This window comes from Phyllostomus discolor, chromosome 8 (assembly GCF_004126475.2).
Source record: "Phyllostomus discolor isolate MPI-MPIP mPhyDis1 chromosome 8, mPhyDis1.pri.v3, whole genome shotgun sequence".
Classification (NCBI taxonomy): domain Eukaryota; kingdom Metazoa; phylum Chordata; class Mammalia; order Chiroptera; family Phyllostomidae; genus Phyllostomus; species Phyllostomus discolor.
The window spans coordinates 109,963,170-109,974,786 of record NC_040910.2 but is presented as its reverse complement, the minus strand read 5'-3'; the positions used below and the strand labels follow the sequence as shown (position 1 = coordinate 109,974,786).

The following is an 11,617-nucleotide window of genomic DNA, read 5'->3' as shown; positions in this document are numbered from 1 at the left end:
CTGACCCGAGGACGCGGAGGCGCTGGGGCGAGTGGAGCACGTGACCTCGCAGTGGAGAAAGACCCAAGCGCCGCGGATCCCTCCTCCTTCCTCTGGAGGTCTCTCGGGTTAGGAGGGAAGTTAAGCAACAAGTTAGCCAAACGCCAGTCACGAAGAGCGTTTGCAGCCAAGTCTTCAAACGTGCCCTGGGCAGGATCCGGAGGGAACGCCCATTTGTAATCAGGGCTCCGAAGTCCTGAGCCCTGGCTGGTGATGCCGATGCCGAATTCTGATATTTATTGATTTGCGTGTGATCTGGCAGGTCGTTTGCCTCCCCACTCTGCAGGGCCCTCCCTCAGCCACTACGTGGGAGTTAAAACCCCAGCCTCCACTCTGATTGCCTTATCGCCCCCTTGAGCGTGTCATGTAAGAATCTGAAATCTGACCAAATGGCCACCACGGAAAGGACCCATGGCAGAGCCGGGGTCGGGGGCGCGGGGAGGGGGGCAGCAGCCAGCTGTGTGACCACCAACCCCAACTCCCAACTCCACAGCGCTGCAGAGGCACCCAGCTGGGGCTCTGGCACTTGCTCCAAGTTACCCTCTCTGCGCTTATGTTGGCTTATTTGCAACATGAGGGACTCCATAGGGCTACTGTGGGTTTGATGAACAGGTGACGTAAATACTTGGAACAGTTCCTGGCACAGGGCAGGGGTTCCATGCACACGGCTTCTTATCAGCAACATTAAGAGCGATGACTGCTTCAGAGACCTTTGGAGAAAGACAGGCAGCAACGAGGTCTGAGGGCAAAGTAGCCAGGGGCCAAATGAGGCCACGACATTCACTCGGTAGCCCCATCTCTCAGTCCTCATACTGAAATCTGCTCTGAAGCTCCGAACACATAACCCAGCCAAAAGGGGCCCCGCAGCCCTGCCCCACCACTCATCCCCGCCGCGGAGGAAACTAGACACCGAGCGCACATTTTAGTACAAGTGGTTTATTTGTTGTCCAGGTGGGGGCGCACGTGCGCCAAGGAGCGCTGCGCCCGCCTGGCTTCTCCGGGCACCACGCGAGGGTTCTAGTTTAGTTTACATGCGTTAAAAACAACTCTGTAGTGGCCAAGGATGAAAGATTAAGAAGCAACAGCTTGTTGTCACAGTGTTTCTACCTGCCCACAACGTGGCCACACAAAGGGGTGTTCATGGCAGACCGTTCTTCCAGGTTAATGCCCCTGAGTCCTGGCTGCCCTGCGGCCCCATTCTGCTGTGGGGGCTGGGCTGGGGCTGAGACCCACACTGCTGTCATTGTTCTGATGAGAAGGTGGCTCTTCCAAAATGCAGATAGAGCCCCTGTCCCAAGCCATGCCAGCCCCTGTCCCTGCTCTGGCGTGTGAGGCTGTGGAGGCTCCAGGGCTGGGTCCTCCAACTACTGGGCAGGATGTTGGCAGCACCAGACCCGAACTCTGGCTCCTCGGTGGGCAGAGGGATGGGTCATTACTGTTTCCTGGTTCACAAGCTCCTCCTCACCTGGCAGGTGTCGCGCAGGGGGCTGGCAGAACAGCATGGGGGAGGTGAGGAAGACACCTGATACCGAGTTGTCCCGCTCTGCTAAAACCTTCACTGTCGAGTTGACTTGCAGACAAGAGGGAGGGGACCCTGGCCCGGCCACTCATTCCTCTGGAGGGGGCCGTCCACGCTGTTTGCCCTCCCTTCCTCCCTTAAAGGATCTGGAGTGGGGGTGCAGGGGGTGGGGGGATGAACCCACCTTCCCATCAAACAGCAGCTTAGAACAGGAAGTCTCACTGATCTTTACTTTGTTTAAAGCTCCCCTCTCCCCCACCCCCAGATCCTTACAGAACTGGCTGGGGGCGGCAAACTCTGAAAAAGAATGGCAGACAAATCGAGTGGAAGGAATGAGCCCCAAGTCTATTGTAAAAACTGGTTGTGCTATGAGGTTCAAGTCTTTGGACCATCAAAGTATTTAAAACATGGGGGGGGGGGGAGAAAAGAGTTACAGTTGAGTTCAAAGTGTGTGTTAGTACCTGAGACCGCCCTACCTGCGGCGAACAAACTCACAGCGTCGCTCTGGAATGGAGGGTTGCAGAAAGGCCGGCGGGATGGGGCAGGCTCCACCCCCTTCCCACCTGGCATCACTGTAGACACCTACCAGGGTCGGTCCCCCGGCCCTGGGGCCACAGAGCTCTCCAACACCTTCTCTCTGTGGCCCGGAAGAGGCCACCAGGCCCTGGGGGGACCGATTTGGACAGTTTCTGATCTCTTTGGGGACACCGCCTTCCTTAAAAGCATCTCCCGATCAACAATTCCACCTTTGCCTACAGGGAAACGCTGCCACCCACGCGGCCAGGAGGAGACAGGTCACTCAGAGAGTGGTCGCCTGGCCTTCCGGCTGTGCTCTCGGGGAGAGCCTGACCCGGCCCCTCCTCACTGCTCTGCCCCACCTGGCCAGGGCGGGGTGTAGGGGTGGGCTGAGCCCGGCTGCCAGCGTAGGGACAGCCAAGCAGCTGGGGACAGTCCTGGCGTGGAGAGGAGGCCGACAGCAGGAGGGGCTGGTCTTCTGTCTGCCCCAGGGCAGCTGCTCCCAGGCCAGTCTGCCTGACCCTCGGCAGCCCCTCTGTGGGAACAGGGCCTTCCCAGTCCTGCGACCGTTTTCCAGATGCCTTTGGTTTCCGCCAAAGAAGCGCAGCTCTCGTGGGAGTCCATGACAGACCAGAGCGGGCCAAGGAGGCAGCGCCCTCCGGCAGGCGGTTAGGCGGGGAACTCGTGGCCGTAGTGCCTCAGGGGCTCATCCGCCAGGGACAGGTAGGTGGCCCTCATGCTGGGAGTGTACTGTGGGAGAGAGAGGGGCGGGGACGGTCAGATCAGGGTCATACACATCACCAGTCACCCTGGACCCCGTCCTAGCACAGGTGCCGGGAATTTCTGAGGAAGAGAGAGCCGGACCGGCCACAGTTCGTTAGCCACAGTGGTCAGGGACCACGATTTTTTTGTTTTTTAAGATTGTATTTATTTATTGCAAGAGAGAAGGGAAGGAAGAAGAGAGGGAGAGAAACATCGATTGGTTGCCACTCTTACACGCCCCGACCAGAGACCGCACCTGCAGCCCAGGCATGTGTGCCCTGACCGGGAGTCCAACCGGTGACCTTTTGCTTTGTGGGACACCCAACCAACTGGGCCACTGCACCTCGGGGCGGGCACCAAGTTTTAATGACAGGGCATCACGGGGACCCGAGGAACTAGAGTGGCCCGGGCAGCAGCCTGCCCCAGGGACCACTGGGACCCCTGGCTCCCAGCCTCGAATGCACGGTGCCCGCACTGGCCAGCCACTCTCCCTCCGAGGTGCCTGCCTAGTCCCCCTTGACTCAGCCTTGCTCCCTGTTCTTGAGCCTTGCAAATAAGGCCAGTCCTTGCTGGTGTCTGCTAACGTCAGGGAGAGTGGCCTGGATCTCTCAGAGCGGAAGGTAATCTGAAAGTCATTTTTATTTGGCATTGCGGTGCTCTGAGTAACTCATTTTTCACCGCGGCAGACTCCCCCTAATGATCTGTGCTCAGATCCACATGAACATCAGCCTGCACCCCTGGGTCCCCTGCAGCAGGTGGCGAGGAAGAGGAACCCCAAGGCTTCTGGTTAGAAAAACTAGGGGGCTGTTCCAAAGGTGCTGACTTCTACCCACCCACCCACTCACCCTCCCGGCCTTGGGGCCCTGGACTCAAAGAGCTCGGCCTGGGTCTAGTGGGGGAGGTGCCCGGGGCAAAAACTGCAAGGCGGGGTCACGCAGGGAGAGAGCAGTGGTTGGTCAGAGCAGTTTCTCAACCTCCACGCTAGGGACCCCTGGGGCCGGTCACAGTGTGTGGTGGGTCATCCCGTGTGCTGCAGGGGGCATAGCAGTACTCCTGGTCCCCACCCACTAGGTGCCGGAAGAAGCTACTCCCAGGTGACAACCAAAATGCCAGGAGACGTGGCCAAACTTCCCCTGGGGGGCATAATCGCCAGGTGAGGCCGCTGCTCTGAGGTACATGTGCCTCGGCACCACCTACTCCACGGGACCTTTGCAGGTCCTGCAGAGCAGCGGGGACGGTCCCCCCTCCAGTGCCGGTGGCACCGATTCCCCGCAGCTCTGCTGACCTTCCCTTCCTGCGGGTCATGCGCTTCCTGAAGACCGGGGCTGGGTCCGGTCTCCTCCCCCAGGGTCTGGCGCTGTGCTTTTCGCCAGGAGCCCTTGCTGGACACCCGTGAGCATCCTGGTCCTCAGGGGCCAGGCCGGTGTCACGGACACCAGGGCCCTGGGTCTCCCGGGCTCCCAGTTTATCCTCGGGACAGTCCCTCCCAAACCCCCTGCAGGGGCGAGTGAAGCGCCGCGTCCGGCTGAGCGAGGGCAGAGGCCCCTCCCCCACCGGCGCCTGGCTCAGGCACTCCTCCGCCCACCCCCTCCGCGGGAGCCCAGGTTACCGTGGGGGGCGGCGAGCCTCTTCCGATGAGCGGCGTGTTCTCATAGCGGGGGTTCCCTCCAAAGAGCACAGCTTGGTTCCTGGGGGGCCGAGAGGAGAGTTTAGGAGGGGAAGGCGTGGGGAAGGCACTCAGATGTCCTCAGACGAGGGCCTGTGAGACATGCCGATTCTCGGCCCCGAGACCCACCCCGCGGGCTCATGGAGGGAGGCCTGGCATCTGTCTGGGAAGGTCTTCACCCCACACGTGTGGAAGGCTGTGCAGGGGTCACGTGACCACATGCTCGCGGGCTGCCTTCCTCCCAGGCATTCTAGGCTGCAGTGAGGGGACCACCGCCTGCCCTCGATGCCCCCCTCCCCGCCTGGCTCTCTGGACCTGCAGACCTATCTCCCCTGGGCCAGGCTGTGGCAGGGTGGGGGGGGAGGCCCCGGGAGCCCCCGCCGTACATGTACTCCGAGACGGGGGCGTTGGAGACGGTCTGGGCCGGCGGCTGCAGGCTGGTCTGGCTGCCCAGGCCGCTGCTGTAGCTGCAGAAGCTGTGAAGCTGCCCCCGGGGCGGGTTGTGGGCGGCGATGCGCCGGGCCTGGGGGTTGAAGGGGTCGTCCTCATCGATGTCATCATAGTCTCGGTCCCTTCAACGACACGCAGAACACGGCGGACCATGGAGGGCGAGGGAGGCTCCCAGGGCGGTGGGGTCCCGGCCCAGGACGCTCCCTCTGGCCACGGGTGTGTCCTTGAACTTCCTCTGAGACACGGTCCTCGGCGGCGCCTCCCACAGGTCACTCAGCCACATCCCCAGTTCACACCCACCTCCTCCAGGCAGCCCACTGTGCTGACCACGTGCACACTGACCTTCCCTAACCTGCTCCTCCGTCTATGTCCCCAGTGAGACTGCAGGTCCCTGGTGACTGTGCTAGATACAACCTGTGCTCCCTGGCCTGCTGGGGGCGCCCTGCCCCGCAGTGAAAGCTCTCCTCATTTACCTCACGCCACGGAGTCCTGCGGAGGAGGAGAGGAGTGGCTGCCCCCCTCCTCAGACCCACTCCTGCCCGGGCTCCTGCAGAGCACCCTTTTGGGGGGTCTGTCTGGACTCTCGGGGAAGCTTCAGCAGAAAGCTAGGCAGCTTGCCGGGGCCAGACGCCTGGGCCCTGGGCTGCTCTGGTCCCTCTTGGGTTATCAGCCCTCGGCTCAGGCAGGGCAGAGCCTCCCGCCTGCTCCCCGGGGAAGTGCCCCCCCACCCCCCAGGCAGCCCACCTGGTGGTACAGCGCTTCCAGGCCCGCAGCCCCGCGCAGATCATGGTGGAGAAGGCCAGGGCGGCCAGGAGGGAGAAGAGGCCGAGGAAGAGCAAGCCCTCGATGCCATCGTAGCAGATGCCAGTGAGGGCGTCCAGGTAGTCCTGAGGGGTGGTAAGGACACATGGTTGGAAGGGAGCGGGGTGTAGCCTGGCCCCGGAGCTCCACCCTTCACATCCTCAGCACCCCGACGGCCTTAAGGGCCCACACTCTGGATCCCAACACGATGGGGCTCCTCGGGGTCACTCTATAGACACCTGCTGAACACCTACTGTGTGCTAGGCCCTGGAGGGTTGGCTCTGAACAGGGACGGCCAGGTTGTGGGGGTCTGGGCAGGGGAGCCAGAGGAGTGGGGTGTTTAATCTGAGGCCGGGGGTTGGGGGGCAAGACGGAGCGGACGGCACCTTGAGCGGTGACACACAGGGTCAAGCTTGCAAGGTTTGGGAAAGAGGAACGAGGCCAACAGGAGATGGGCTAAGTGGGTGCCGGGTCGTCGCGGGGCTCACAGTTTATCACACCACGATGGAAGACACCGGAGGGTTTGGGGTGGAAGGGCCGTGATCCAGTTTGTTTTTAATTCAAACTGCTCTGGCTGCTGCTCACGCAAGGACACGGGTGGGAAGGGGGTGGGAGAACACGGGAGACCAGGCAGGAAGCCAGGGCCAGGGTGGGAGCGGCGGAGCGCGATACGGACGGACTCGGGACGTGTTTGAGAGGGCAGCGGCTGGTGCAGGCTGAGGGGCTGACCGGCCGTGGACGGGGAGGGAGGGTCCGGGTTGATGCTCGTGTTCTCAGCTCTTAAGCCAGACAGCCAGGACCCAGCACCCAAGCTTGACTCAGCAACTCTGGAATCTTCAGCGAGTCGCACACACTCTGTCTGTCTGTATCTGTCTACCTACCTATCATCTATCTACACACAAAGAACCATTGGTCTTTCCACCTATCCATCCACACAGACGCTTCCCTCGTCTGTAAAACTCCCCATGAAATGATGTGGGCTGGGTAGTACTGTGGCAGGAAAAGAAAAACTCCAAAAGTTCCTCTGTGACTGTAACACTTGCAAAATTTCACACAGGACTGGAGAAGCTGACCAGTTGTCACCAAGGCAACGGCTGGTTATCTCAAGGCCACTGACCTTGCTCCTGCTTCTGAATGCTTGCTTTCAGCAGCTGGTTCCCCCTCCCTTTCTGCCTGTGTAACTGGTATATAAAAAGGACCCCTAACCCAGCCTTTTCGGCTCAGAATTTGGGGATTTAACCCTCTGGGCCCCCCTGGGTAATCAAGTTTGTGCTTCATCATCTTCCTCGAGTGTGAGTGACTTTTCCACATCAGTTCCACTGCAAGGATGGAAGGGCACGTCGGACACAATGTGCACAGGACCAGGTGGCGTGCACAGCCGAGTCCTCGGACCGAGGCAGGCACGACTGTGAGCGCGACTGTTTGCCCTGTGTCCACCTGAGATGTGAGCGCTGTCAGCACACATTGGCGGGCTGCTCTGGGGGGAGGGAGGGCTCCCATACTCCCAGTGTGTGTCCGGCATCAGTGTCTGACCGTTCAAATCCCCAGAGAGACGGCCCTGGCAAGCAGATCGGGATGCCCGCTTGCAACCCGGGGAGGTGGATGGGTTGACCAGATGGCCGTCACCGGTGTTCTGCAGGTAACCTGATCCAGTCCTGCTATTTTCACTGGGTCTCCCTGTCTCAGCTACCGGAGAGCAGCAAGGAGCCAAGGCCCTCTCCCACCTTCCTATTGTCCAGCTCCCTCCTCACTGCCCAGGCCCTCGGGGAGCCCAGGGGGGTCTCTCTTCCAGCCCCTCTTGGCTTCTCTGGGAACGCGCGGCCAGCGAGGGCATCCCGACCCCCCACTCGCCCCCTGGGCCTGCCCAGCACCTTGTGCAGCCCGCGACAATCCAGCATGGCCGTCAGCTGCTGAAGACTGGACTCCGAGGAGTTTAACAGGAGCTGGATCCTGAGCAGCTCATTCTGAGGCAGGAGGAAGGAAAGAGGCAAACATGCAGACGGACAGACAGACACAGAGACAGCGGTGGGGGCGGGGCTTGTGGATAAAACCACAAACAGCGACCTTCAAAGCCAAACGAAGGCGCCAGACTCTGGGAAGAGGACGCCCCCTACAGCCCGGCTCTCCCAAGCCCTGACCCCGGAGCTCCGCCCCCTTCCGGCGCGGAAGCAGCTGGGGAGACCGCCTCACCTGTGCCGTGGGGAACATGGGCACGGCGAACTGCAGCAGTCCCGCCACCTGGATCTGCATGGTGGTCAGCGAGCGCTGGAAGACGGTCAGCGCCTGGGCCGGGACAGAGCGCAGCCCCACGGTGAGGTCGCATTTCCCAAGCCCCCCAGCCGCCCAGGGCCCGTCCCTCTGCAGCCCCCCTCCACCCCCCCCCCCCCCCGCTGCATCTGCACTCACACCCCTGACTACGGATGGCCCTTCCTGCTTGCCGGAGAGCCTCCCCTCGCCCCTCAGGCTTCTGGAGAGGCCTCTTGCTTCTTGCCACTCAGAGTGGACCTCGGACTGGCCTCGCCTTGGAGCTTGTGAGAAATGCGGACCCTCAGGCCCCACCCCGGACCTGCTCCACAGCATCTGCGTGCTAACCGCACTCTGGGTGCTGGGTGCACGTGCGGGAAACACCCATCTGGAGTTGGGCCAGGAGCACTGCCTCCCTCGGAGGACCGCGGTGGCGCAAAGGGCACCCCGCCACCTCCACCTTCCCGGTCAGGGCCGGGGCCGCGGGTCTGGAGAGAGCAGGCGGACGAAGGGGGCTGTGGGCAGGGCGAGCCGTACCTGCTGGAAGGGGCTGCTCACGCTCTGACCGCAGTACAGGTAGTAACGGGTCACCTCTGCAAGGCAAACACAACGTCAGGCAGGGGACTGGGCCCTCCTCCATCCTCAGGGGCCAGGCCACTCCCGAGCCCCCCAAGGAGGCAGGTCCTGTGAAATGGCCCAGAGGGGCCGCTGGCCCCGGAGGGCGGGGTTTGGGAGGGACCGGGTGGCCACCGGGCTGAGATGGTGAGCGGCGCACAGTGGGGCCGGCCACAACGGCTCTGACCGGAGGCCCGCACGCTCCTTACCTGTGCTGAGCTGGTCCTCCGTCATGTTCAGGATGAAGGTGTCGGGAGCTGCGCAGAAGTCGCTGGCGCCCTAAGCCGGGGAGAGGTAATGAGGCAGGAGATAGGAAGGAAGCTCCAGAGGCCCCCGCAGGGCTGAGGTAGAAAACATCTATACATGACAAAGACCCCCTAAGATGGGTTGTTCCTGTTTTCTGGGATAACTCTGAATCATAGAATGCGCCTGCGCACTACCCCTGATTCATGATAATATCATTATAATGAAATAACATTGTGGGACTCCCTTCTCCAGTAGCCAATCAAGAAAATCATGGGAAACCACACAGGCGCAGTAGCTTTGAAATCCAACTCCTTGTACCTGCGCAGGAAAAGCCCGCCAACGATTAGCAAGGGGGCTTCTGCCCTATAAGAATAGAATTCCCCAGCACACGTGCCCCTTTTTTCTCTGCTCAGGGCTGGCCCACTCCCGTGTCCTGTGGAGTGTACTATCACTTAATAAATCTTCCCTCTTTCTTTATGCTATAAACTTTGTGTGTTCGGTTCAATTCTTTGTCCTCGATCGCTAAGAACCTGGTTACCTGTGCCCACCTGTGACAGTAAGAGGGGTCGGGGAGGGCACAGCACCAGGGCCCTGGGAGGGGCCCTGTGCCCTCAGCCCTGGGCAGCTGGGCCTCTGGGCTCCGTCCTGGGCAGAGGGAGGAGAACACCCAGAAAACTCAGCCCCCCTGGGTTTGGGTCCTGGCTCTGTAACTTCGGGCAGGTGACTCATTCTTTCTGTGTCTCAGGTGCCTCCCCTATGACGTGTAGAGAAAAACACCATCCCCTTATGAATTCATCTACGTAAAGTAGCCCATGTTCCCAATGCCTCTTCTGGGAGGGCCTGGGGCGGGCCTGGGCCGGGGGTGCACTGTAGGGTGGGCGTCGGGGGGTCATTGGCTCATCTCTACTTTATTTTTTGTCTCGCTGGTATCAAGTCCCCCATAGTCTGGGGTGTCAATCTGTGAAGCCTTCCCGGGACCGACTCTATCTAACTCTGTTGGCGCCGAGTCCGTCGCTGAGCTTTCAAGGGCGGGTCCTGCTCACGAAACCCTGCGGGGCCGGGAGTCAGAGGGCAGGAGCTCCAGGCTCTGCCGGCGGTGAACGGGGGGCTCGGGCCATGCGGCACGGCCTGGCTAGGCGACCACAGGGAGCAGCCCCAGGCCCTGGGAGAGGTGGCAGCAAGAATGCCACCCGCTGAGCCAGCCATCCCCAGACCCAGCCGGGGGCCCCGGTAAAGGGGACCTCCACTTCTGAGAGCGGCCAGGTAAGCTGCAGCCCTCTGGCCTGGTCCTAGGGGCCACCCCTGTGCCAGCGTGTGCTCCTGAGTAGGGGACCCCTTCCCACGGCCCTGCACTGGCCAGTGTCCTGTTCCCCTTCAGGGGCGGCCGCCCCAGGGTCCACTCTGGGCCATCCCTCGTTCACCCACGGAGCTGACAGATATCTACCGAGCGCTTACGAGGCGCCATGCCCTGTGGGAGCTGCACCATGAGACGGCCTAGAAAATGCAGGTATCTGGGGACTAACACACCCCTCCAGATACAGGGCTCCCCCCCTCCCGAGCCGTATGCCTGCACACACGCACCTGTGCAAACAGCCACGGGCTCAGGGTCTGGTGAGAACGGCTCTCTGCAAATCGCTGACGTGTGTCAGCGACCAGACTGGTTTACTGCTCTATTATTGGAGCCACAGCACCGGCCGGCCCAAGCGCACCCCACCCCGTCACTGAAGAGAGGGCAGCCACCCCGAGCTGGGGGTGGAGAGAAAGCAAGGCCACCATTTGGGTCTGGGTCACCCCAAGAAGTCTGGGACTCCAAGACGGGCAGGAGGCCCCGACAGAGGCTCCACTGGGGACGTGGCCTCCCTGTCCCCTCCTCAGGCCAGTCCTGCCCTCAGACTGTCCCATGAGGACTCACCTTTCCTGCCAACGAGGATGTGGCCCTGGGTGTGCATTAGGGCAGGCAACCGGGGTGAGGGTGGGGCCCTGAGCACAGTTAGGGCAGGTCCAGGAGCCCCCCGGTGCCCAGCCCGGGCGGTGGCAGAGCCTGGGGCAGCTCCTGAGAGCAGAGGTGACAGTCTGAGGACTCGGCTTGACCCTCACATAATGACAGGAACCGCGTGGGAACCAGTGGTGGCTGCCGTGGACCGAACATTTCCTGCCTGCCTCCCACAGACTGGCCACCCACCTCACCCCACCCACAAGCCTCTGTGGTGAGGGATGCGACCCGCCTCGCCTCACTCGGGGGGAAGCCGAGGCCTGGGGAACCTCCGTGACTCCCCCAGGGCTGCACGGCTGGGAGGGGTGCCCAGATTCCAGGGGGCCCCCCCTCAAGTTAGCACTGGTGTGCAGCCAAAGCTCCCAGTGGCCTCGTCCCTCCCTGGGGGCGGGGGGGCGGGATTCTTTCTGGGAACAGCAAAGGCAGGGGGTGGGGGCCGGGCAGGGCACAGCCCAGGAGAGCTGTGGGGCTCTGCCCTCAGAGGGCAAGGGCAGGGAGGCCACAAAAGCTGCCTGCCCCAGCCTTTGACAGTCTCCTCCCCCCATTCCCTATTGACATGCAGCAGGCCCCGCAACCCAATCAAAGGCTCATTCACACTGGCTCCGGCACCAGGGGCCTGACCGAGCCAGCCAGGGGAATGGCCTTTCTCTCTCTGGGAGCCCTCGCATTCCGCAGTGCTCAGCTGGGAGCTTAAACCCCCGCCTCTGGTTTCCTTGGACACCAAAGCCCAGTGAGAAGGAGCCACCAGGAGGGGGCTGCTTCCCAA

The 11,617-nt window shown here is 61.9% G+C and overlaps 1 protein-coding gene across 2 annotated transcripts in view; it reads right to left on the bottom strand.

Annotated features, from left to right (window-relative positions):
• Positions 1–955: 955 nt before the first annotated feature.
• Positions 956–11,617, bottom strand: part of TTYH2 (tweety family member 2) — a 31,557-nt gene continuing 20,895 nt past the window's right edge. Inside the window, exons 7-14 of one of the 2 annotated variants that reach the window (XM_028520188.2) lie at positions 8,822–8,891; positions 8,535–8,590; positions 7,944–8,036; positions 7,625–7,717; positions 5,697–5,839; positions 4,889–5,074; positions 4,446–4,524; positions 956–2,824 (exon numbers count right to left, since the gene is read on the bottom strand). In XM_028520188.2, the coding sequence (XP_028375989.1) occupies positions 2,744–2,824; positions 4,446–4,524; positions 4,889–5,074; positions 5,697–5,839; positions 7,625–7,717; positions 7,944–8,036; positions 8,535–8,590; positions 8,822–8,891 (801 nt within the window). In that variant the 3' untranslated portion in view covers positions 956–2,743. Of the gene's footprint in view, positions 2,825–4,445; positions 4,525–4,888; positions 5,075–5,696; positions 5,840–7,624; positions 7,718–7,943; positions 8,037–8,534; positions 8,596–8,821; positions 8,892–11,617 lie in introns of both variants that reach the window. The other variant, XM_036034083.1, reaches the window with a different exon arrangement.